Source organism: Prunus avium, chromosome 5, assembly GCF_965620075.1.
Source record: "Prunus avium chromosome 5, drPruAviu1.hap1.1, whole genome shotgun sequence".
Lineage (NCBI taxonomy): Eukaryota > Viridiplantae > Streptophyta > Magnoliopsida > Rosales > Rosaceae > Prunus > Prunus avium.
Window position 1 is genome coordinate 7,899,863 of NC_142288.1, and position 23,633 is coordinate 7,923,495.

General features: G+C 39.4%; 1 protein-coding gene and 1 non-coding gene across 2 annotated transcripts; one reads left to right on the forward strand and one right to left on the reverse strand.

Annotated features, from left to right (window-relative positions):
• Positions 1-11,943: 11,943 nt before the first annotated feature.
• On the reverse strand, positions 11,944-12,050 carry LOC148294243 (small nucleolar RNA R71). Its single transcript, XR_015836216.1, has one exon. It is a non-coding gene; the product is annotated as a small nucleolar RNA R71 (small nucleolar RNA).
• Positions 12,051-21,086: 9,036 nt separating this feature from the next.
• LOC110755345 (uncharacterized) lies at positions 21,087-23,428 on the forward strand. The gene is made up of 2 exons (XM_088253332.1): positions 21,087-23,360; positions 23,417-23,428. The coding sequence occupies exons 1-2, from the start codon at positions 21,087-21,089 to the stop codon at positions 23,426-23,428; spliced, it is 2,286 nt and encodes a 761-aa protein (XP_088109458.1).
• Positions 23,429-23,633: the final 205 nt, after the last annotated feature.

Consider the following 23,633-nt stretch of genomic DNA (forward strand, 5'->3'; position numbering starts at 1 on the left):
CCCAAAACTTGGGCAACATGATAATATGGTGGGAGGCGTCATTTGCTTCAGTTTGAGTGCAATCCAATCTCTAGAACTACCCAAAACACCAATCACTCCAATTAGGAATGAACTGCCTTTGAACTTGAATTGTCCAATTTCTTACACCTATTGATTTCGGATCGAGCCCAAAACTTGGGCAACATCATAATGTGGTGGGAGGAGTCATTTGGTTAAGCTTGAGTGAAATCCGATATCTAGAACTACCCAAAACACCAACCACTCCAATTAGGAACGAACTGCATTTGAACTTGAATTGTCTAATTTCTTACACCTATTGATTTCGGATCGAGCCCAAAACTGGGGCGACATCATAATGTGGTGGGAGGAGTCATTTGGTTAGTTTTGAGTGAAATCCGATCTCTAGAACAATGGAATACACCAACCACTCCAATTAGGAACGAACTGCCTTTGAACATAAATTGTCCAATTTCTTACACCTATTGATTTCGGATCGAGCCCAAAACTTGGGCAACATCATAATATGTTGGGTGGAGTCATTTGGTTAAGTTTGAGTGAAATCAGGTATCTAGAACTACCCAAAACACCAACCACTCCAATTAGGAACGAACTGCCTTTGAACTTGAATTGTCCAATTTCTTACACCTATTGATTTCGGATCGAGCCCAAAACTTGGGCAACACCACAATGTGGAGGGAGGAGTCATTTGGTTAAGCTTGAGTGAAATCCAATCTCTAGAACTACCCAAAACACCAACCACTCCATTTAGGAACGAACTGCCCTTGAACTTGAATTGTCCAATTTCTTACACCTATTGATTTCGGATCGAGCCCAAAACTTGGGGAACATTATAATATGGTGGGAGGAGTCATTTGGGTAAGTTTCAGTAAAATCCGATCCCTAGAACTACCCAAAACACCAACCACTCCAATTAGGAACGAACTGCCTTTGAACTTGAATTGTCCAATTTCTTACTCCTATTGATTTGGGATCGAGCCCAAAACTTGGGCAACATCATAATATGGTGGGAGGAGTCATTTGGTTTGTTTTGAGTGAAATCCGATCTCTAGAACTATGGAATACACCAACCACTCCGATTAGGAACGAACTGCCTTTGAACATAAATTGTCCAATTTCTTACACCTATTGATTTCGGATCGAGCCCAAAACTTGGGAAACATCATAGTATGGCGGGAGGAGTCATTTGGTTAAGTTTGAGTGAAATCCGATCGCTAGAACTACCCAAAACACCAACCACTCCAATTAGGAACGAACTGCCTTTGAACCTGAATTGTCCAATTTCTTACACCTATTGATTTCGGATCGAGCCCAAAACTTGGGAAACATCATAATATGGTGGGAGGTGTTATTTGGTTAAGTTTGAGTGAAATCCGATCTCTAGAACTACCCAAAACACCAACCACTCCAATTAGGAACGAACTGCCTTCGAACTTGAATTGTCCAATTTCTTACACCTATTGATTTCGGATCGAGACCAAAACTTGGGCAACATCATAATATGGTGGGAGGAGTCATTTGGATAGTTTTGAGTGAAATCCGATCTCTAGAACTATGGAATACACCAACCACTCCGATTAGGAACGAACTGCCTTTGAAGATAAATTGTCCAATTTCTTACACCCATTGATTTCGGATCGAGCCGAAAACTTGGGCAACATCATAATATGGTCGGAGGAGTCATTTGGTTAGATTTGGGTGAAATCCGATCTCTATAACTACCCAAAACACCAACCACTCCAATTAGGAACGAACTGCCTTTGAACTTGAATTGTCCAATTTCTTACACCTATTGATTTCGTATCGAGCCCAAAACTGGGGCGACATCATAATGTGGTGGGAGGAGTCATTTGGTTAGTTTTGAGTGAAATCCGATCTCTAGAACAATGGAATACACCAACCACTCCAATTAGGAACGAACTGCCTTTGAACATAAATTGTCCAATTTCTTACACCAGTTGATTTCGGATCGAGCCCAAAACTTGGGCAACATCGTAATATGGTGGGAGGAGTCATTTGCTTAAGTTTGAGTACAATCCAATCTCTAGAACTACACGAAACACCAATCACTACAATTAGGAACGAACTGCCTTTGAAACTGAATTGTCCAATTTCTTACACCTACTGATTTCGGATCGAGCCCAAAACTTGGGCAACATCATAATATGGTGGGAGGAGTCATTTGCTTAGTTTTGAGTGAAATCCGATCTCTAGAACTATGGAATACACCAACCACTCCGATTCGGAACGAACTGCCTTTGAACATAAATTGCCCAATTTCTTACATCTATTGATTTCGGATCGAGCCTAAAACTTGGGCAACATCATAATATGGTGGGAGGAGTCATTTGGTTAGGTTTGATTGAAATCCGATCTCTTGAACTATCCAAAACACCAACCACTTCAATTTGGAAAGAACTTCCTTTGAACTTAAATTGTCCAATTTCTTACACCTATTGATTTCGGATCGAGCCCAAAACTGGGATGACATCATATTGTGGTGGGAGTAGTCATTTGCTTAAGTTTGAGTGAAATCCAATCTCTAGAACTACCCAAAACACCAACCACCCCAATTAGGAACAAACTTCCTTTGAAACTGAATTGTCCAATTTCTTAAACCTATTGATTTCGGATCGAGCCCAAAACTTGGGCAGCAACATAATATGGTGGGAGGAGTCATTTGGTTAAGTTTGGGGGAAATTCGATCTCTAGAACTAACCCAAACACCAACCATTCCAATTAGGAACGAACTGCTTTTGAACTTGAATTGTCCAACTTCTTACACCTATTGATTTCGGATCGAGCCCAAAACTTGGGGAACATCACAATATGGTGGGAGGAGTCATTCGGTTAGTTTTGAGTGAAATCCGATCTCTAGAACTATGGAATACACCAACCACTCCAATTACGAACGAATTGCCTTTGAACTTGAATTGTCCAATTTCTTACACCTATTGATTTCGGATGGAGCCCAAAACTTGGGCAACATCATAATACGGTGGGAGGAGTCATTTGGTTAGTTTTGAGTGAAATCCAATCTCTAGAACTACGGAACACACCAACCACTACGATTGGGAACGAACTGCCTTAGAAGATAAATTGTCCAATTTCTTACACCTATTGATTTCGGATCGAGCCCAAAACTTGGGCAACATCATAATATAGTGGGAGGAGCCATTTGGTTAAGTTTGAGTGAAATCCGATCTCTACAACTACCCAAAACACCAACCACTCCAATTAGGAACGAACTGCCTTCGAACATGAATTGTCCAATTTCTTACACCTATTGATTTCGGATCGAGCCCAAAACTTGGGCAACATTATAATATGGTGGGAGGAGTCATTTGGTTAGTTTTGAGTGAAATCCGATCGCTAGAACTGTGGAATACACCAACCACTCCGATTTGGAACGAACTGCCTTTGAACATAAATTGTCCAATTCCTTACACCTATTGATTTCGGATCGAGCCCAAAACTTGGGCAACATCACAATATGGTGGGAGGAGTCATTTGGTTAGTTTTGAGTGAAATCCGATCTCTAGAACTGTGGAATACACCAACCACTCCGATTAGGAACGATATGCCTTCGAACTTGAATTGTCCAATTTGTTACACCTATTGATTTCGGATCGAGCGCAAAACTTGGGCAACATCACAAAATGGTGGGAGGAGTCATTTGGTTAGTTTTGAGTGAAATCCGATCTCTAGAACTATGGAATACACCAACCACTCCAATTACGAACGAATTGCCTTTGAACAAGAATTATTCAATTTCTTACACCTATTAATTTCGGATCGAGCCCAAAACTTGGGCAACATCATAATATGGTGGGAGGAGTCATTTGGTTAAGTTTGAGTGAAATCCGATCTCTAGAACTATGGAATACACCAACCACTCCAATTACGAACGAATTGCCTTTGAACTTGAATTGTCCAATTTCTTACACCTATTAATTTCGGATCGAGCCCAAAACTTGGGCAACATCATAATATGGTGGGAGGAGTCATTTTGTTAGTTTTGAGTGAAATCCAATCGCTAAAACTATGAATTACCCCAACCACTCCAATTAGGAACGAACTGCCTTTGAACTTGAATTGTCCAATTTCTTACACCTATTGATTTCGGATCAACCCTAAAACTTGGGCAACAACATAATATGCTGGGAGGAGTCATTCGGTTAATTTTGAGTGAAATCCGATCCCTAGAACTATGGAATACACCAACCACTTCAATTAGGAACGAACTGCCTTTCAACTTGAATTGTCCAATTTCTTACACCTATTGATTTCGGATAGAGCCCAAAACATGGGCAACATCGTAATATGGTGGGAGGAGACATTTGGTTAATTTTTAGTGCAATCCAATCTCTAGAACTACCCAATACACCAACCACCCCAATTTGGAACGAACTGCCGTTGAACTTGAATTGTCCAATTTCTTACACCTATTGATTTCGGATCAACCCCAAAACTTGGGCAACAACATAATATGCTGGGAGGAGTCATTCGGTTAATTTTGAGTGAAATCCGATCCCTAGAACTATGGAATACACCAACCACTTCAATTAGGAACGAACTGCCTTTCAACTTGAATTGTCCAATTTCTTACACCTATTGATTTCGGATAGAGCCCAAAACATGGGCAACATCGTAATATGGTGGGAGGAGACATTTGGTTAATTTTGAGTGCAATCCAATCTCTAGAACTACCCAATACACCAACCACCCCAATTTGGAACGAACTGCCATTGAACTTGAATTGTCCAATTTCTTACACCTATTGATTTCGGATCGAGCCCAAAACTTGGGCAACATCATAATATGGTGGGAGGAGTCATTTTGTTAGTTTTCAGTGAAATCCAATCCCTAGAACTATCAAATACACCAACCACTCCAATTACGAACGAATTGCCTTTGAACTTGAATTGTCCAATTTCTTACACCTATTGATTTCGGATCGAGCCCAAAACTTGGGCAAGATCGTAATACGGTCGGAGGAGTCATTTGGTTAAGTTTGAGTGAAATCTGATCTCCAGAACTACCCAAAACACCAACCACTCCAATTAGGAACGAACTGCATTTGTACTTGAATTGTCCAATTTCTTACACCTATTGATTTCGGATCGAGCCCAAAACTTGGTCAACATCATAATATGGTGGGAGGAGTCATTTGCTTAGGCTTGAGTGAAATCCGATCTCTAGAACTACCCGGAACACCAACCACTCCAATTTGGAACGAACTGCCTTTGAACTTTAATTGTCCAATTTCTTACACCTATTGATTTCGGATCGAGCCCAAACCTTGGGCAACATCATAATATGGTGGGAGGAGTCAATTGGTTAGTTTTGACTGAATTCCGATCTCTAGAACTGTGGAATACACCAACCACTCCGATTCGGAACAAACTGCCTTTGACCATAAATTGTGCAATTTCTTACACCTATTGATTTCGGATCGAGCCCAAAACATGGGCAACATCATAATATGGTGGGAGGAGTCATTTGGTTAATTTTGAGTGCAATCCAATCTCTAGAAGTACCCAATAAACCAACCACCCCAATTTGGAACGAACTGCCATTGAACTTGAATTGTCCAATTTCTTACACCTATTGATTGCGGATCAACCCCAAAACTTGGGCAACGTCATAATATGGTGGGAGGAGTCATTTGGTTATTTTGGAGTGAAATCTGATCTCTAGAACTGTGGAATACACCAACCACTTCAGTTAGGAACGAACTGCCTTTGAACTTGAATTGTCCAATTTCTTACACATATTCATGTCGGATCGAGCCCAAAACTTGGGCAACATCATAATATGGTGGGAGGAGTCATTTGGTTAAGTTTGAGTGAAATCCGATCTCTAGAACTACCCAATACACCAACCACCCCAATTAGGAACGAACTGCCTTTGAACTCGAATTGTCCAATTTCTTACACCTATTGATTTCGGATAGAGCCCAAAACTTGGACAACATCATAATATGGTGGGAAGAGTCATTTGGTTTATTTTGAGTGCAATCGGATCTCTAGAACTACCCAATACACCAACCCCACCAATTAGGAACGAACGACCATTGAACTTGAATTGCCCAATCTCATACACCTATTGATTTCGGATAGAGCCCAAAACTTGGGCAACACCATAATATGGTGGGAGGAGTCATTTTGCTAGTTTCGAGTGAAATCCAATCGCTAGAACTATGAATTACCCCAACCACTCCAATTAGGAACGAACTGCCTTTGAACTTGAATTGTCCAATTTCTTACACCTATTGATTTCGGATCATCCCCAAAACTTGGGCAACATCATAATATGGTGGGAGGAGTTATTTGGTTAAGTTTGAGTGAAATCCGATCTCTAGAACTACCCAATACACCAACCACCCCAATTAGGAACGAACTGCATTTGTACTTGAATTGTCCAATTTCTTACACCTATTGATTTCGGATCGAGCCCAAAACTTGGGCAACATCATAATATGGTGGGAGGAGTCGTTTGCTAAGGTTTGAGTGATATCCGATCTCTAGAACTACCCAATACACCAACCACCCAAATTAGGAACGAACTACCTTTGAAATTGAATTGTCCAATTTCTTGAACCTATTGATTTCGGATCGAGGCCAAAACTTGGCCAACATCATAATATGGTGGGAGGAGTCATTTGGTTAAGTTTGGGTGACATCCGATCACTAGAACTACGCAAAACACCAACCACTCCAATTAGGAACGAACTGCCTTTGAACATGAATTGTCCAATTCCTTACAGCTATTGATTTCGGATCAAGCCCAAAACTTGGGCACCATCATAATATCGTGGGAGGAGTCATTTGGTTAAGGTTGAGTGAAATCCGATCTCTAGAACTACCCAAAACCCCAACCACTCCAATTAGGAACGAACTGCCTTTGAACTTGAATTGTCCAATTTTTTACACCTATTGATTTCGGATCGAGCCCAAAACTTGGGCGACATCATAATATGGTGGGAGGAGTCGTTTGGCTAAGTTTGAGTGAAATCCGATGCCTAGAACTACCCAAAACCCCAACCACTCCAATTAGGAACGAACTGCCTTTGAACTTGAATTGTCCAATTTCTTACACCTATTGATTTCGGATCGAGCCCGAAACTTGGGCAACATCAGAATATGGTGGGAGTAGTCATTTGGTTAAGTGTGAGTGAAATCCGTTCTCTAGAACAACCCAAAACACCAACCACTCCAATTAGGAACGAACTGCCTTTGAACTTGAATTGTCCAATTTGTTACACCTATTGATTTCGGATCGAGCCCAAAACTTGGGCAACATCATAATATGGTAGGAGGAGTTATTTGGTTAAGTTTGAGAGAAATCCGATCTCTAGAGCTACCCAAATCACCAACCACTCCAATTAGGAACGAACTGCCTTTGAACTTGAATTGTCCAATTTCTTACACCTATTGATTTCGGATCGACCCCAAAACTTGGGCAACATCATAATATGGTGGGAGGAGTCATTTGGTTAAGTTTGAGTGACATCCGATCTCTAGAACTACCCAAAACACCAACCACTCCAATTAGGAACGAACTGCCTTTGAACTTGAATTGTCCAATTTCTTACACCTATTGATTTCGGATCGAGCCCAAAACTGGGGCAACATCATAATATGGTGGGAGGAGTCGTTTGGTTAAGTTTGAGTGAAATCCGATCTCTAGAACTACCCAAAACACCAACCACTCCAATTAGGAACGAACTGCCTTTGAACTTGAATTGTCCAATTTCTTACACCTATTGATTTCGGATCGAGCCCAAAACTTGGGCAACATCATAATGTGGTGGGAGGAGTCATTTGGATTGTTTTGAGTGAAATTCGATCTCTAGAACTATGGAATACACCAACCACTCCGATTAGGAACGAACTGCCTTTGAAGATAAATTGTCCAATTTCTTACACCCATTGATTTCGGATCGAGCCGAAAACTTGGCCAACATCATAATATGGTCGGAGGAGTCATTTGGTTAGATTTGGGTGAAATCCGATCTCTATAACTACCCAAAACACCAACCACTCCGATTTGGAACGAACTGCCTGTGAACTTGAGTTGTCCAATTTCTTACACCAATTGATTTCAGATCTGTTAATGTATGAATTTTGATTAATTCTTTTGGCTTCCCTTGACAATTTTGTAATAGGATTTTTATATGTATTTATCAAGCTCAAGGATAGATTAAGTTTAGGATCTCTAAGTGTTCTTAACTCTCATCTGTCCTATGGAGGTTCAAGCAATTTGACAAAGGTAAATCATGCATTGCATATCATGCATTAAAACTGTTTTCATAAAAGATGACTAGTCATCTTTGCTCAGTGCGATTTCTAGCTGGTTAACCATATGTTTTGTCCTATTCTATTTTCTCTCTCTGCTGCCATGTGTCGATTCTGACCTAGGGAATTTTTGTGTGTAAAAGCCAAACAATTCTTCATATGGTGGCCGTCACTTTTGTAGGCAAGTTTTGGAAAGTTTCTTTGGAAACTTTTGCTTCTTCCTCAAGAGCCATCACCATATATTTCATCTATGAGTTTTTCTAATTGATTTCTTTTTGAAAAACTGCTTTTGAAATATGAATCTGCATCTAGCTATTTAAATCATTCTCTCATATAGATCTAGATCGAATTCGTGACTGATTTCTTCAAGAGTATGGTTTCTTGAAGAAATTGGTCTTTCTCCCTTGAATCCAAAGTTTGGTTTCGGTTTGAGTTGGAGCTTGCAAGCTAGTGCCATGGGATGATCGAGCTGGAGAAGGAGCTGCCATTGCCATGAAGAACTGAGCTTGAAGCTTTGCTAAGTTGGAGAAGAAGATTGCACAAAGGAGGTAAAGCTCATCTTCCTAAATAGATCTAGGTTTTGCTTGAGCTTGCTTGTATTCCTTTGTAAGAATCTTTTTCTACTTAGTGGATTGCCTAGTCGGTTAATGACTCCCAGTTTTTCCCAATGGTGGGTTTCTGGGTAAACAAAACCTGTTTTGCATATCTGTAAATTTATCTGGGTTTCTGTTCTTGGTGGTTGACTAGTCATCTATATATGCTGTTTGCTGTTTACTTGATATTGATGACTTCACACACTTTCACCATAGTTGTTGCTAGCACAGGGGATGCCTAGATTGATGGGTCCTTCTGAGTGCCTAGGTTGTCACTAGTAATCTTCTAGGACTGCAGGTACTCTGTGGCATACTTGTTAAGCTCATAATTTCATACATATACATGCCCAATTTACTTACTTCTTTTGCTTAGTTCCTATAATTCTAAATTATTTCCCTCCCTTTGTGTGTTTTGTAGGACAATAGAGCAAGAGAGCATAATTCATGCAATTCAAGCATGTTAAGGCCTAATTTGGATGAATGGAAGAAGAGCTTAAAAGACAAACTCATTTTGGCTACAGCCCCCTGCCAGTCCAGTTCCGTAGGTCATATTGCAAGCTTTGTTTCAGCAACCTACACAGCTCGGATGAGGCAGCATTCTTCATGAAAGTTGTTCCAATGGGTGTGTACTATAACATATCCAAAATTCAGCCCCATTGGATAAATATGGAGTCTGTTACCTAGCAAACACAGAGCCATGCTCAGGATGGATTTTATCAGCGCGCAAAATGAGTTAGCAATTTGTTTTGGCCTTAACTTCCTCCTCAGACCTTGGATTGGCCCAAATGACATATGGCTGGAAAGAAGACATTCTGAACTTCAATTTCGAGTGCTTAAAGTCCTAATTTGATTAAGAGAAGCCCAAGTTGTAAGCCCTTGAAGTTGCTGGTTATGCTGACCTCAGCATGTGCTGGTTGGATGCTTGGTCATGGTGAGCTAGGTATGAGCTATCATTTCTGGTTGGAAGCTTGGTCATGGTGACATGAAGATGAGCTAGGGCTGCTGGTGGGATCTATTGGTGAAGTGCATCAACCAATTCAGATTTTATAATGCAAGTGTTGTATGCATTAGTGAAGTGCATCAACCAATTCATCTTTTATAATGCAAGTGTTGTATGCATTAGCCATATTGAATTCAGATTTGTCACTCCCCTCTCCCTATAAATACCACATCCATTCCACATTCAAGACAACAAATCCTGAGATTCACAACCCCCACAATTCACTCCAACCATCCTCAAACACTCTCAAAATCCCAAACACTCCAACAATCACCAAAACAACTCCAGCAAACCTCTCTTCCATTTCCCTACGAATTTCATCGTCCTTAGCCATCACCACTCACTCAAACTCATCCCAAATCACCTCCATATCCTTCATACATCTTTCTAGAAGTGGGGAAGCTCTTGGAGAAGCATTAGAAGTGGAGAAGCACTTGGAGAAGCCTTGGACACCACAAGAACTTCAGAAAAAGGGTTTTTCTACTCTTATTGTATTCATTATGTTTTCTCATTTCTGTTCAAGTCTCTTTTCCATTATGAGTAGCTAAATCCATAACTAGGGCTTCGATGTAACCTAACATGAATATTCTGGGTTTATAAGTTTGGAGTTTCAAGTTTGATTCATGATTCATGTTCTTATTCATTATGCTTATAAGTTAACATGCTTGTTTGAATGATTGATCACCATTAGAACTTGTTTGTTAACTATCTTGGTTTGAATTAAGAGTATACACCATGCTTTAATTCGAATTGAACTATGAATAGGAAGAGTATGTATGGACATTCGACAACAGGGATTAGATACATACTTGGTTGTTTAAAATGTTCTTCTATGCTTAATGGGTTCCTAATGCTTAATTTTAGGTTAGACAACAAATGATCAAATTAGGGAATTAGGAACACAAGGTTAGGACCAAACACCATGGCCTAATCATACTTTAGCTAGAATCAATCTTTGAATCTGAATTAGACTTGTTACTTGAATCTTTATAACCCAGAATTGAATTGTTATGGTGATTCGAATGCCCTAGTCTCAAAATCTGTTTTCCAACTCTTAAAACCACTCTTTGTTACATTTGTTTACTTGTTTTTGTTTGCAATTTCATTTTGCTTCTTTTGTTCAACAATCACAACCACTCTTGTTTTAAATTCTGTTTTAGACATAACCTCCTACTTTCTTGAATTTGGTAATCTAAGTACATAACTAGTTTTAACTTCTCAGTCTTCGTGGGTACGACCTCGTACTTGTCTTGCTATACTACTAATTGCCCCGTACAATTGCGAGTTAACATAATATTAACAACAAATTTTGGCGCCGTTGCCGGGGACTGAACGAAAGTTCTTCCCTGGTTATGTGCCCAAGGTTACCCTATTCTTTTTAGTGTTTCTAATTAATTTAATTTTCTGTTTCAGGTAGTTTATGTCTAAAAATCCATTACTTGAACAAGTGAGGTCTTCGTTCCAACGTTCTAGATCTTTGAACGCAGGACCATCATTGCAACCCAGACGAGTGACCTCTGAAATTCAGAATCGTCTAGAAAGGGAGTTGTCAACTGCAAAAGAGCAAGCTCTTGCTACATTTACAAGTCTTGCTCTCCACACTGAACTTCCCGGTTCTTCACTTTCAAATTCGGAAGCAAGTTCAGACCAAGAAGAAGAAGAAATGATGGCTGCCATTGAGTTCATGGGAGAACTTGATATCCCAACAATTCCAGCATCTCCTTCAAGCATTTTGCTGCCCACTGTAGCTCGAAATTATGAGCTTAAATCTTCTCATCTTAATATGCTGCCTTCCTTTTATGGTTTACCTAATGAAGATCCATTGACTCATATAAAGGATATTTTTAATGTTGTGAGTTCTTTTCCCTTGACAGGTGTGACAGAAGATCAACTTCGAATGAGAGTGTTTCCATACACTTTAAAGGATAAGGCGAAGTATTGGTTGAATTCTTTGAAGCCTGGTTCACTCACTACATGGTCTGCCATTCAAAAGAAGTTCCTGGAAAAATACTTCTCCATGCAAAAGACCGACATGCTTAGGGACAAGATCTTGTTATTTGCACAGCAAGATGATGAATCGATTTGTGAAGCATGGGAGAGATTCAATGGGCTGCTCAACCAATGTCCTCATCATGGGATTCCATTGAAGCTTCAAATGCGTATGTTTTATAAAGGACTAACCCCTTCTAGTCATAATATAGTCACCAATTTTGCAGGTGGTTCTTTTAAAACCAAAACTCCAGAAGAAACGTACGAACTCTTTGAGGAGATAGCAATGGAGACCCAACATACGGATACAAGAGGTAAACGTGTTATTAGTGGTTCTAATGATGCTTCTAGTGTGCAGATTTCAAAACTGGAACAAAAGCTAGATGCTCTTCTTGCATTAAACTCAAGAAGCCCTCCGAAGGAAGTGTGTAGCATTTGTGAATCTCATGACCATGCTACCACAGCTTGTCCACTTGGGGCTGGATATCCAGAATTTGTGCAAGAGCAAGCTAAGTTGGTAAATTCCTACAACCAAGGTCCAAGAAATGATCCATACTCTCAAAGTTATAATCCAGGTTGGAGGAATCATCCAAACTTTTCATGGAGAAATACCCAGAATCAAGCAAATCCCCCTTCATTCCAAAGGCCACAACAATCATCATCATCATTGGAAGATATAGTGAAGCAGATGGCAATCAACCAATCCAATTTTCAGCAAACTACACAAGCTGCCATCTCCAAATTGGAAGTCCAATTAGGCCAAATAGCTGCTGAAATAACTCAAAGAGTGCCTGGGAAATGGCCAAGCCAAACTGAGATCAATCCAAAGAACCCAGAAGCCAAGGCCATTCATGTGCTCAGATCAGGTAAGATCATTGATAATAAAGATGATTCTAATCTTTCAAATGATGTTGTGATTGTAGAAAATGAAGAGGAGGAGACCATGGCCACGGAAGGAGAACAACTCAAAACTTCTCAATCTGCTCCTAAGGCCAAATCAGATTCTCAGAAATCCGATCAATTCCAATTGCATAAAAGGGATGACAAATTTGTGCCACCACATCTTCAAGAAGATAGATACGTGCCACCCGCTCCATATGTTCCACAGATTCCATTTCCAGGCCGTCTTAAGAAAGCAAAGCAAGATAAGGCTTTTAAAGAGATTTATGATATTTTGAGTAAAGTTAATATCAATTTGCCTTTGCTTGATCTTATTGAACAGATTCCTGCATATGGAAAATTCATCAAGGACTTGAAAACTCACAAGCTCAATTTCGCTCCAAATGAAGGAGTAAAGCTCGACCAGAATGTAAGTGCTGTATTGCAAAGGAAGCTTCCACCAAAACTAGATGATCCTGGCAGCTTTGACATTCCCATTAACATTGGAGGGAAGAAGGTTGGAAGAGCCATGTTGGACTTGGGAGCAAGCATCAATGTTTTGCCATATTCAGTTTATCAAGAGCTTGGCTTAGAAGGAATGAAGAAGACTTCAATGCGACTTGAACTAGCTGATCATTCTATAAAATATCCAAAAGGTATTGTAGAAGATATTCTAGTTCAAGTTAATACACTAATTCTCCCTGCTGATTTTGTAGTGATGGACATGGAAGACAATCCAAATGGAGATCGTGTTGATCCCATTCTCCTAGGCAGGCCATTCATGGCCACTGCAGACACAATCATCAAAGTGAAAGATAGCACTCTCTCCATGACTGTTTTGGGTGAAACTGTTGAATTTAAAATGCTTAATGCTCTATCTCAACCTTCTATCTCTCTTGATTCTTGCTTTTCAATTGATGTTGTGGATCATGAGGTTTCTTCCAAAATTTTGCAGAGAAAGTCTAATGATGCTCTAGAAGCTGTCTTAACACAAGAAGAGGAAGATCTTTGTGAACCGGAGTTCCAAGAAGTGGTGGCTGCCTTAGAAGTGTTTCCGCCATACCCACCATCCTTTAGGCCACCAATCGAGCCTCTTGGACCATCATCCACGAAATTGGAGCCATCCATTGTCATCCCACCAAAGCTAGAACTTAAACCTCTTCCCAATAATCTTAAATATACATATTTGGGTGCTAACGAAACTCTCCCTGTTATAATTGCTGCAGGTCTCTCCTCACATGAAGAAGAGAGCTTAATTAAAGTTCTAAAAGAGCATAAAACAGCCATTGGGTGGACCATAGCAGACATCAAAGGAATTAGTCCAAGCATGTGCATGCACCGGATTTTAATGGAAGAAGACAGCAAACCATCCCGTGATGCCCAAAGGAGGCTAAATCCCAACATGAAAGAGGTGGTTAGAGCTGAAGTTTTAAAGCTACTCGATGTAGGAATCATCTACCCAATTTCAGATTCTAAGTGGGTGAGCCCTGTGCAAGTTGTTCCAAAGAAGTCCGGAATCACCGTTGTGAAGAATGAGAAGAATGAGCTAGTTCCTACACGAACTGTCACTGGTTGGAGAGTTTGCATTGATTACAGGAAGTTGAACACATCCACTAGAAAAGATCATTTCCCCTTGCCTTTTATTGATCAAATGCTTGAACGTTTATCTGGCCATGCTTACTATTGTTTTCTTGATGGTTTTTCAGGTTATAATCAAATTCCCATTGCTCCGGAAGACCAAGAGAAAACCACATTCACATGCCTATTTGGTACGTTTGCTTATAGAAGGATGCCATTCGGTTTATGCAATGCCCCAGCAACTTTCCAAAGATGCATGATGTCAATCTTTTCAGATATGGTGGAACGATTCATTGAGGTATTTATGGATGATTTTTCAGTTTTTGGTTCCTCTTTTGATAATTGTCTTCACCACTTGTCTCTAGTGCTTAAAAGATGCCAGGAAACAAATCTGATTTTGAATTGGGAGAAGTGTCACTTCATGGTGAGACAAGGCATTGTACTAGGCCATGTGATTTCAAGCAAGGGAATCGAAGTGGATAAAGCCAAGATCGACCTCATCTCAAATCTTCCACCCCCTACCTCTGTTAAAGGAATTAGAAGCTTTCTAGGTCATGCTGGATTCTATAGAAGGTTCATCAAAAATTTCTCAAGCATTACAAGGCCATTGTGTAATCTCCTTGCTAAGGATGCTGTTTTTGAGTTTAATGAAGCTTGCATGGAAGCTTTTTCTACCTTGAAGAGGGAGCTAACTTCAGCCCCTATTATCATAGCTCCGGATTGGTCTTTACCATTTGAAATAATGTGTGATGCCTCTGACTTTGCTATTGGTGCAGTTTTAGGTCAAAAGAAGAACAAGCTGCCCCATGTGATTCATTATGCTAGCCGGACCTTGAATGATGCTCAAATCAACTACTCCACAACAGAGAAGGAGTTGCTTGCTGTGGTTTTTGCTTTAGAAAAATTTCGTTCTTACCTTGTTGGTTCTAAAGTAATTGTTTATTCTGACCATGCAGCCCTTAGATACTTGCTCACTAAGAAGGATGCCAAACCACGCTTGATTAGATGGATTCTCTTGCTGCAAGAATTCGATTTGGAGATTCGAGATAAGAAGGGATGTGAGAATGTGGTAGCTGATCATTTGAGCAGAATTGTGGTTGAAGAAAAAGGAGGAGCTGTGCTACCCTTGAATGAGACTTTCCCTGATGAACAACTATATGCTGCCCAAGTCAAAGAGCCATGGTATGCTGATTTTGTTAATTATCTTGCTTGTGGTGTTCTTAGAAATGATCTAACTTCTCAGGATAAGAAGAAGTTCTTTTCCATGGTGAAACATTATGTATGGGATGAACCTTTCTTATTCAAGCATTGCCCGGATCAACTCATCAGAAGATGTGTTCCAGAAGAAGAGCAAGAAAGCATACTTAGGCATAGCCACGAATTGGCCTGTGGAGGTCACTTTGGAGCTAAGAAAACAGCACTTAAAATTCTGCAATCTGGTTTCTTTTGGCCCACTCTATTTAAAGATGCATTTAATTTTTGTGTTAAGTGTGATAGGTGCCAAAGGATGGGGAACATAAGTCGCAGGAATGAAATGCCATTGAATAACATACTTGTTGTGGAGCTCTTCGATGTGTGGGGTATTGATTTCATGGGACCATTCCCATCTTCCTTTGGTTATACTTACATACTTGTTGCTGTTGATTATGTGTCTAAATGGGTGGAAGCCATAGCCACCAAAACCAATGATTATAAGGTGGTGCTGAAGTTCTTGAAGGATAATATTTTCACAAGGTTTGGTACTCCAAGGGCTGTCATTAGTGATGGAGGCAGCCACTTCTGTAACAAGCCATTCGAAGCACTCATGAAGAAGTACAACATCACCCATCGAGTCTCTACACCATATCATCCGCAAACTTCTGGTCAAGTGGAAATAAGCAATAGAGAAATTAAGCACATCTTGGAGAAGGTGGTGAACAATACAAGGAAAGATTGGGCAGCCAAGCTCAATGATGCATTATGGGCTTATAGGACAGCATATAAGACTCCCATTGGAATGAGCCCTTATCGTCTTGTGTTTGGGAAAGCTTGTCACCTGCCAATGGAGCTTGAACACAATGCTTTTTGGGCCATCAAGAAGTTAAATTTTGATCTAGACAAGGCAGGCCATGCAAGAAAGTTTCAGCTGAATGAATTGGAAGAAATTAGACATGAGTCTTATGAGAATGCAAAGCTTTACAAAGAACGAACCAAGAGTTACCATGACAGAAACATTCAACGGAAAGAGTTCTCCAAAGGTATGTCAGTTCTTTTGTTTAACTCACGTTTGCGTCTCTTTCCAGGAAAATTGAAGTCTAGATGGCAAGGCCCATTCACCGTGGTCAATGTTTCTCCCTATGGAGCTGTGGAGATTCAAAACCCTAAAGATGGCTCGACTTTCAAAGTAAATGGACAACGTTTAAAGCCATTCTATGAGGGAGTTTCAGCTGGCATCCAAACTGGCCATGTGGTAGATCAACTTCCCTTCGTACCATCAACTTAGCTGATTGCACAATGTCTTGCCAAGACAGTAACTAAGGCGCTTCTTGGGAGGCAACCCATGTGTTCAAGAAGAAGGTGCTTGGTAGCAATCGACCTAATCGCATCAAGGGGGAGCATTTCAATCCTTTCTCTTTACTTGTTATTATTTTAAATTTCTGTTTTTTTTTATAAAAATTTAAAAAAAATAAAAAAAATTTAAAAATTTAAAAAGATTTTTCATATGAGCTAACTTATGGTAACTCCAGTGAGCACTTCCGTCAATACAGTGTCTAGGAGTTCTTTAGGCGACACCTTCGGTGTCTAAGAAGTTTGGGTTTTAAGCGGGACCATTGTGACCCCTCCAACCTTCCCGGATCCCCTGGCTGTGTTTTCTGAGGCCCTTAACTGGTCATCCATGAGTTGCTTATATATTCATTTTTTTTATTTTTTTTATTTTTCCTAAACCTTCTTCTAAACTTTTCCCTTTATCATTTGTTTGTTCTCAATCATCTTTTGTATGCTTTCACATTGAGGACAATGTTCAATTCAGGTCTGGGGGGAAGGTTTTCAATTTCAATTTTCTTATCCATTTGTGTTTTCAATTTTCGTTCTCTTGTCACAATTTTTTTTTTTTTTATATTTATTTTTTTTTATTTTTTATTTTTAATTTTTTTAAAGAATGTCATACAATCAATGCTATGGAGCTGCTATTTGAGGTTTTCATATCAGAATTTTGCACTTCACAAAGCTTTTGCTCTTAGAATTCTGGTGGCTAAAGTACCACGCTCAAATTCTTGAAGGAAAATAGTGGAGACTACCCTAGTGAGCTATATCGAGCCTAATTGCTTTCTTGAGAGGGTTTAAAGTGTTCTATTTCTCATCCATACTTATTTTCTTCAATTCACTCTAATTGATCTCATTATTCCATTTTGATTGAATACTAAGGATGATTCTCTTTTGCAGATATCATGTGCTTGCTCTCATTCATGAATGAACTCATTGAAGTGATGCTAGGCTATGTGTGCATAACCATTCTATGTGCTTTCTTTTCACCCTACCTATATGTGTGTTCCATCAACCCTCTTGAAGCCAAACACTTAAAGCCTTTTCTTCTATCACCCTCATCATTTCCCTACCTTTGTATCTCAATCTGAGATACTTGACCTATTGTAGCCATACCCTATAGCTTAGAAATATACCAAGGTGTGCCAAGATAAAGTTTGAAGCAAGGAAGTTGCAGCCATGTACCTAAATAAAGATGATGTGAATCTGTGCAATGAAGTTAATGAAGATGCAGATCAAATCAACGAAGATGAAAGTGTTTCGATTTGATCTAAGTGTGAAAAATAAAGTCTATGCCAGGAGATACCATGAAGTTTGCTGCCATGCCAATCTAAATCAATGATGCCTTGCAGATTAATGAAGCATGCAACCTTGGTATGTTCTTAAGTTATTTGTTTTTCCTTCCAATTCTTCCATTTCCCCTAAACCTTAGCCTTTCATTACAACATTGTGAAAGACCTAGCTGATCTTTGAGGATGTATTCATGGGTGCTGGTAAGTATGTGTGTATCTCTATTCTTAGTATTTAATTCCTTTCATGAGATCTAACCAAATTTGTGCTTCTATTTCATACACTCACTTATGCTTTCTTGAGAGAATTAAAACATAGGTTCTGAGTGATTGAGTGTTATCTGTGAGAATTAGAGTCGAAGCATGTTCTCTATTCAAGGTTTGAGTGTGCTTGCTTTGAAACTGTGTGCCTTTGAGCTATAGCTTCCACTTGTACACACTGATTGATGACCTATCTTGGCAACTCTATGGTGTTGGAGGTATGACTAAAACTTTCTTTCATTTTCATTAGTTGATTTCAAAGTTGTTTTTCTAACCATTTTGTTTTGTAGAGTTAGAAAAACGTTTGTGGGTATCGTATCTGTTAAACCCTCAGGAGACACAACTTCTCCTACTAGGGATGCCTAGAGGTTTAAAGGCTTGTTGCATACGCTCAATGCAATCGAGTTACCTACGAAAGTGGTCTAGTTAAATTCTTGTTTTATTTTTATCTTTGTTTCTCTTTTGTTTTGCTCGAGGACTAGCAAAATCTAAGTTTGGGGGTGTGTTAAGCTCATAATTTCATACATATACATGCCCAATTTACTTACTTCTTTTGCTTAGTTCCTATAATTCTAAATTATTTCCCTCCCTTTGTGTGTTTTGTAGGCCTATAGAGCAAGAGAGCATAATTCATGCAATTCAAGCATGTTAAGGCCTAATTTGGATGAATGGAAGAAGAGCTTAAAAGACAAACTCATTTTGGCTACAGCCCCTTGCCAGTCCAGTTCCGTAGGTCATATTGCAAGCTTTGTTTCAGCAACCTACACAGCTCGGATGAGGCAGCATTCTTCATGAAAGTTGTTCCAATGGGTGTGTACTATAACATATCCAAAATTCAGCCCCATTGGATAAATATGGAGTCTGTTACCTAGCAAACACAGAGCCATGCTCAGGATGGATTTTATCAGCGCGCAAAATGAGTTAGCAATTTGTTTTGGCCTTAACTTCCTCCTCAGACCTTGGATTGGCCCAAATGACATATGGCTGGAAAGAAGACATTCTGAACTTCAATTTCGAGTGCTTAAAGTCCTAATTTGATTAAGAGAAGCCCAAGTTGTAAGCCCTTGAAGTTGCTGGTTATGCTGACCTCAGCATGTGCTGGTTGGATGCTTGGTCATGGTGAGCTAGGTATGAGCTATCATTTCTGGTTGGAAGCTTGGTCATGGTGACATGAAGATGAGCTAGGGCTGCTGGTGGGATCTATTGGTGAAGTGCATCAACCAATTCAGATTTTATAATGCAAGTGTTGTATGCATTAGTGAAGTGCATCAACCAATTCATCTTTTATAATGCAAGTGTTGTATGCATTAGCCATATTGAATTCAGATTTGTCACTCCCCTCTCCCTATAAATACCACATCCATTCCACATTCAAGACAACAAATCCTGAGATTCACAACCCCCACAATTCACTCCAACCATCCTCAAACACTCTCAAAATCCCAAACACTCCAACAATCACCAAAACAACTCCAGCAAACCTCTCTTCCATTTCCCTACGAATTTCATCGTCCTTAGCCATCACCACTCACTCAAACTCATCCCAAATCACCTCCATATCCTTCATACATCTTTCTAGAAGTGGGGAAGCTCTTGGAGAAACATTAGAAGTGGAGAAGCACTTGGAGAAGCCTTGGACACCACAAGAACTTCAGAAAAAGGGTTTTTCTACTCTTATTGTATTCATTATGTTTTCTCATTTCTGTTCAAGTCTCTTTTCCATTATGAGTAGCTAAATCCATAACTAGGGCTTCGATGTAACCTAACATGAATATTCTGGGTTTATAAGTTTGGAGTTTCAAGTTTGATTCATGATTCATGTTCTTATTCATTATGCTTATAAGTTAACATGCTTGTTTGAATGATTGATCACCATTAGAACTTGTTTGTTAACTATCTTGGTTTGAATTAAGAGTATACACCATGCTTTAATTCGAATTGAACTATGAATAGGAAGAGTATGTATGGACATTCGACAACAGGGATTAGATACATACTTGGTTGTTTAAAATGTTCTTCTATGCTTAATGGGTTCCTAATGCTTAATTTTAGGTTAGACAACAAATGATCAAATTAGGGAATTAGGAACACAAGGTTAGGACCAAACACCATGGCCTAATCATACTTTAGCTAGAATCAATCTTTGAATCTGAATTAGACTTGTTACTTGAATCTTTATAACCCAGAATTGAATTGTTATGGTGATTCGAATGCCCTAGTCTCAAAATCTGTTTTCCAACTCTTAAAACCACTCTTTGTTACATTTGTTTACTTGTTTTTGTTTGCAATTTCATTTTGCTTCTTTTGTTCAACAATCACAACCACTCTTGTTTTAAATTCTGTTTTAGACATAACCTCCTACTTTCTTGAATTTGGTAATCTAAGTACATAACTAGTTTTAACTTCTCAGTCTTCGTGGGTACGACCTCGTACTTGTCTTGCTATACTACTAATTGCCCCGTACAATTGCGAGTTAACATAATATTAACAACAATACTCTGTGTGTTCTCTTGATTTTTGAGTTCTTGTGTCTTTTTTGTTTAGTTAAATTTACCCCTCGTCACCTGAGTACCATTTTCAATTGGTATCAGAGCATCAGCTCTTAACACAAATAGAGAGATCCTAGGATTTGTTTTGGTGTTTAGGTGTACTCACTATGGAAAGGGATCGAGTTGCTGGATCTTGCAACTCACCACCTTATTTTGACGGAAATAACTATGCTGCATGGAGAGAAAAATTTGAGATATTTCTTGATGCTCTTGATGAGTATGCAAGTGTGTATCTCACAAAAGAGTGGGTTGCTCCGGTCAAGACTGTTGAGGGTGAAGTTGTGCCCAAGCCTAGGTCTGAATGGACTGAAGCAGAGGTGTTTGCTGCATATGCAAACAAGAAGGCCAGAAATGCCTTAGTTACAGCTTTGTCTAGCACACAGTTTGCACATATACAACACATCCCAAATGCTAAAAAGGTTTGGGATAAACTAAGGGTGGTTCATGAAGGGGATGACCAAGTTAGAACCTTAAAACTTCATATGGTGCTTGCACAATTTGAAGAACTTAGGATGTCTGAAACTGAGTCTATTTTTGAGTTCTATGGGAGAGTGGAAATGATCACAAATGAAGCCATGAGTCTTGGTCAACCTATTCAAGAGCTTCTTGTTGTTCAGAAAATTCTTCGTGTTCTACCATCTAGATTTAGAGCAAAGAAAACCGCAATCATGGAGGTTCAAAACTTAAATGAAATTAAGCTTGGCAAGCTTGTAGGAAAATTAAAAACCTATGAGATGGAGTTGAATATGGAAGAAAATGACACTAAAAAATCAAAAAGTGTTGCACTTCAAGGAGTGCATGTTTCCTCTCTGAAAGGTGGTGAAAAATCTTCCGATTTTGAGGATGAGATGGCCTTGTTTGTCAAAAAATTTAGGAGAATTCTTAAGGATAAGGGAAAGTTTGCTAGAGAGGGTAGCTCTAGTAGTGAGAGACAGTTTAGACCATCAACTGATCGGTCTAATGAGAGGAACAAGGATGTCAAACCTTTCACTAAAGACTTTAGAAAATCTGTCATGTGCTTCACATGTGGAGGCATTGGGCACTATGCTGCTGACTGTGCAAACAATCAGAAAAATTACTCCAAAGGAAAGGACAAGGCCAAGAAAGTGAGCTGGAGTGAGAGTGAAAGTGAAGTGTCTCAAGAGGATTCATCTTCCTCTGATGATGATGATCAACAAGTTGCCTTTGTTGCTTCTGTGCATCCTGTGTCTGATGATTCTGATTTTGAGTCTGATGACCTGTCATACGAGTCCTTAGGAAGAAATTATGATTGCTTGTTCAAAGAGACTTTTTCCTTGAAAGAAGAGAGTCTCAAACTTGAGGCAAATAACCAAGAACTGAAGCATGAAATTCTCATCTTAAAAGAAACCAAAAAGGAGTTGTGTGACAAATTTGTGTCTTTAGAAAAAGAAATTGTTGCACTTGTGTCAATTAGGAGTAATCTTGAAAATCAAGTTATTGTGCTCAAGGAGAGTAACATTGGGTTCCAGAACTCAAACAAACTGCTCCTAAGTGAATTGAATGAAGCAAAAAGTAAGGTTATATCTATGACCATTGGTGCTTCAAAAATTGACAAAATGTTGAATATGGGAAAACTTCATGGGGACAAAGGTGGTCTTGGATTTGATCTTTTTAATTCTAAGTCGTCTAGCTCTACCACTAAGTTTGTCGAGTCAAAAACTCCAGCCATTGCTCCTCTTGATGTTCAGCTGGGTGTCAAGAAAACTAAGTTTGTTCCAACTTGTCACAGGTGTGGGTTGACTGATCATATTCGACCAGTCTGTCATATGTTCAAAATGGATAAGACCAGAATGTTGTCTTCAAAATCTAAAAGGAATCCCAAATCTTTGCAAGATCAAGTTGATCATTTGCTAAATGAAGTCACAAAGATTGCCAAACTTGTCTCCCTTAAAATGAGTTCACCCATTGTGCCTAAGTCTACTTGGATTGCAAAAGGTCATGCCAAATGTCTTGTTGTGCTAAATGCTTTTGCTGCTTCAAACACCAATTCTTGGTACTTTGATAGTGGCTGTTCCAAACAAATGTCTGGTGATAAGAGTGTTTTCTCATCTCTCAGCCCTTTTGATGGAGGCACTGTGACTTTTGGTAGGGGTCACAAGTCTCAAGTTGTGGGGAAAGGTACTGTTTGTATCCCTGGTTTACCCGAGCTTAAGAATGTTAGATTTGTTGAGGGTCTCACATCCAATCTCATTAGTGTGAGTCAGCTGTGTGATGATGGAATAGTAGAAGTTAGATACTCCAAGCATGGCTGCAAAATCATTGGAAAGGGTGGCAATGAGATTGTGAGTGTGTCAAAGTCTAGGGACAATTGTTATTGCATTGATGGTGTCAATGATGCAAAAGAAGTTGTTTGCAACAAGGTTGTGAATGAAACAAGTGTCTTGTGGCATCAAAGACTTGGACATGTGAATTTTAGAGACTTGCATAAATTGTCCAAGCGAGAGTTAGTGAGTGGTCTACCAAAGCTTGACAAATATGATCAGCATGTTTGTGAAGAGATGGAAATTAAACATGAGTTCTCTGCCCCTATTACACCTCAGCAGACCGCCTTTGAACTTGAATTGTCCAACTTCTTACACCTATTGATTTCGGATCAAGCCCAAAACTTGGGCAACAACATAATATGGTGGGAG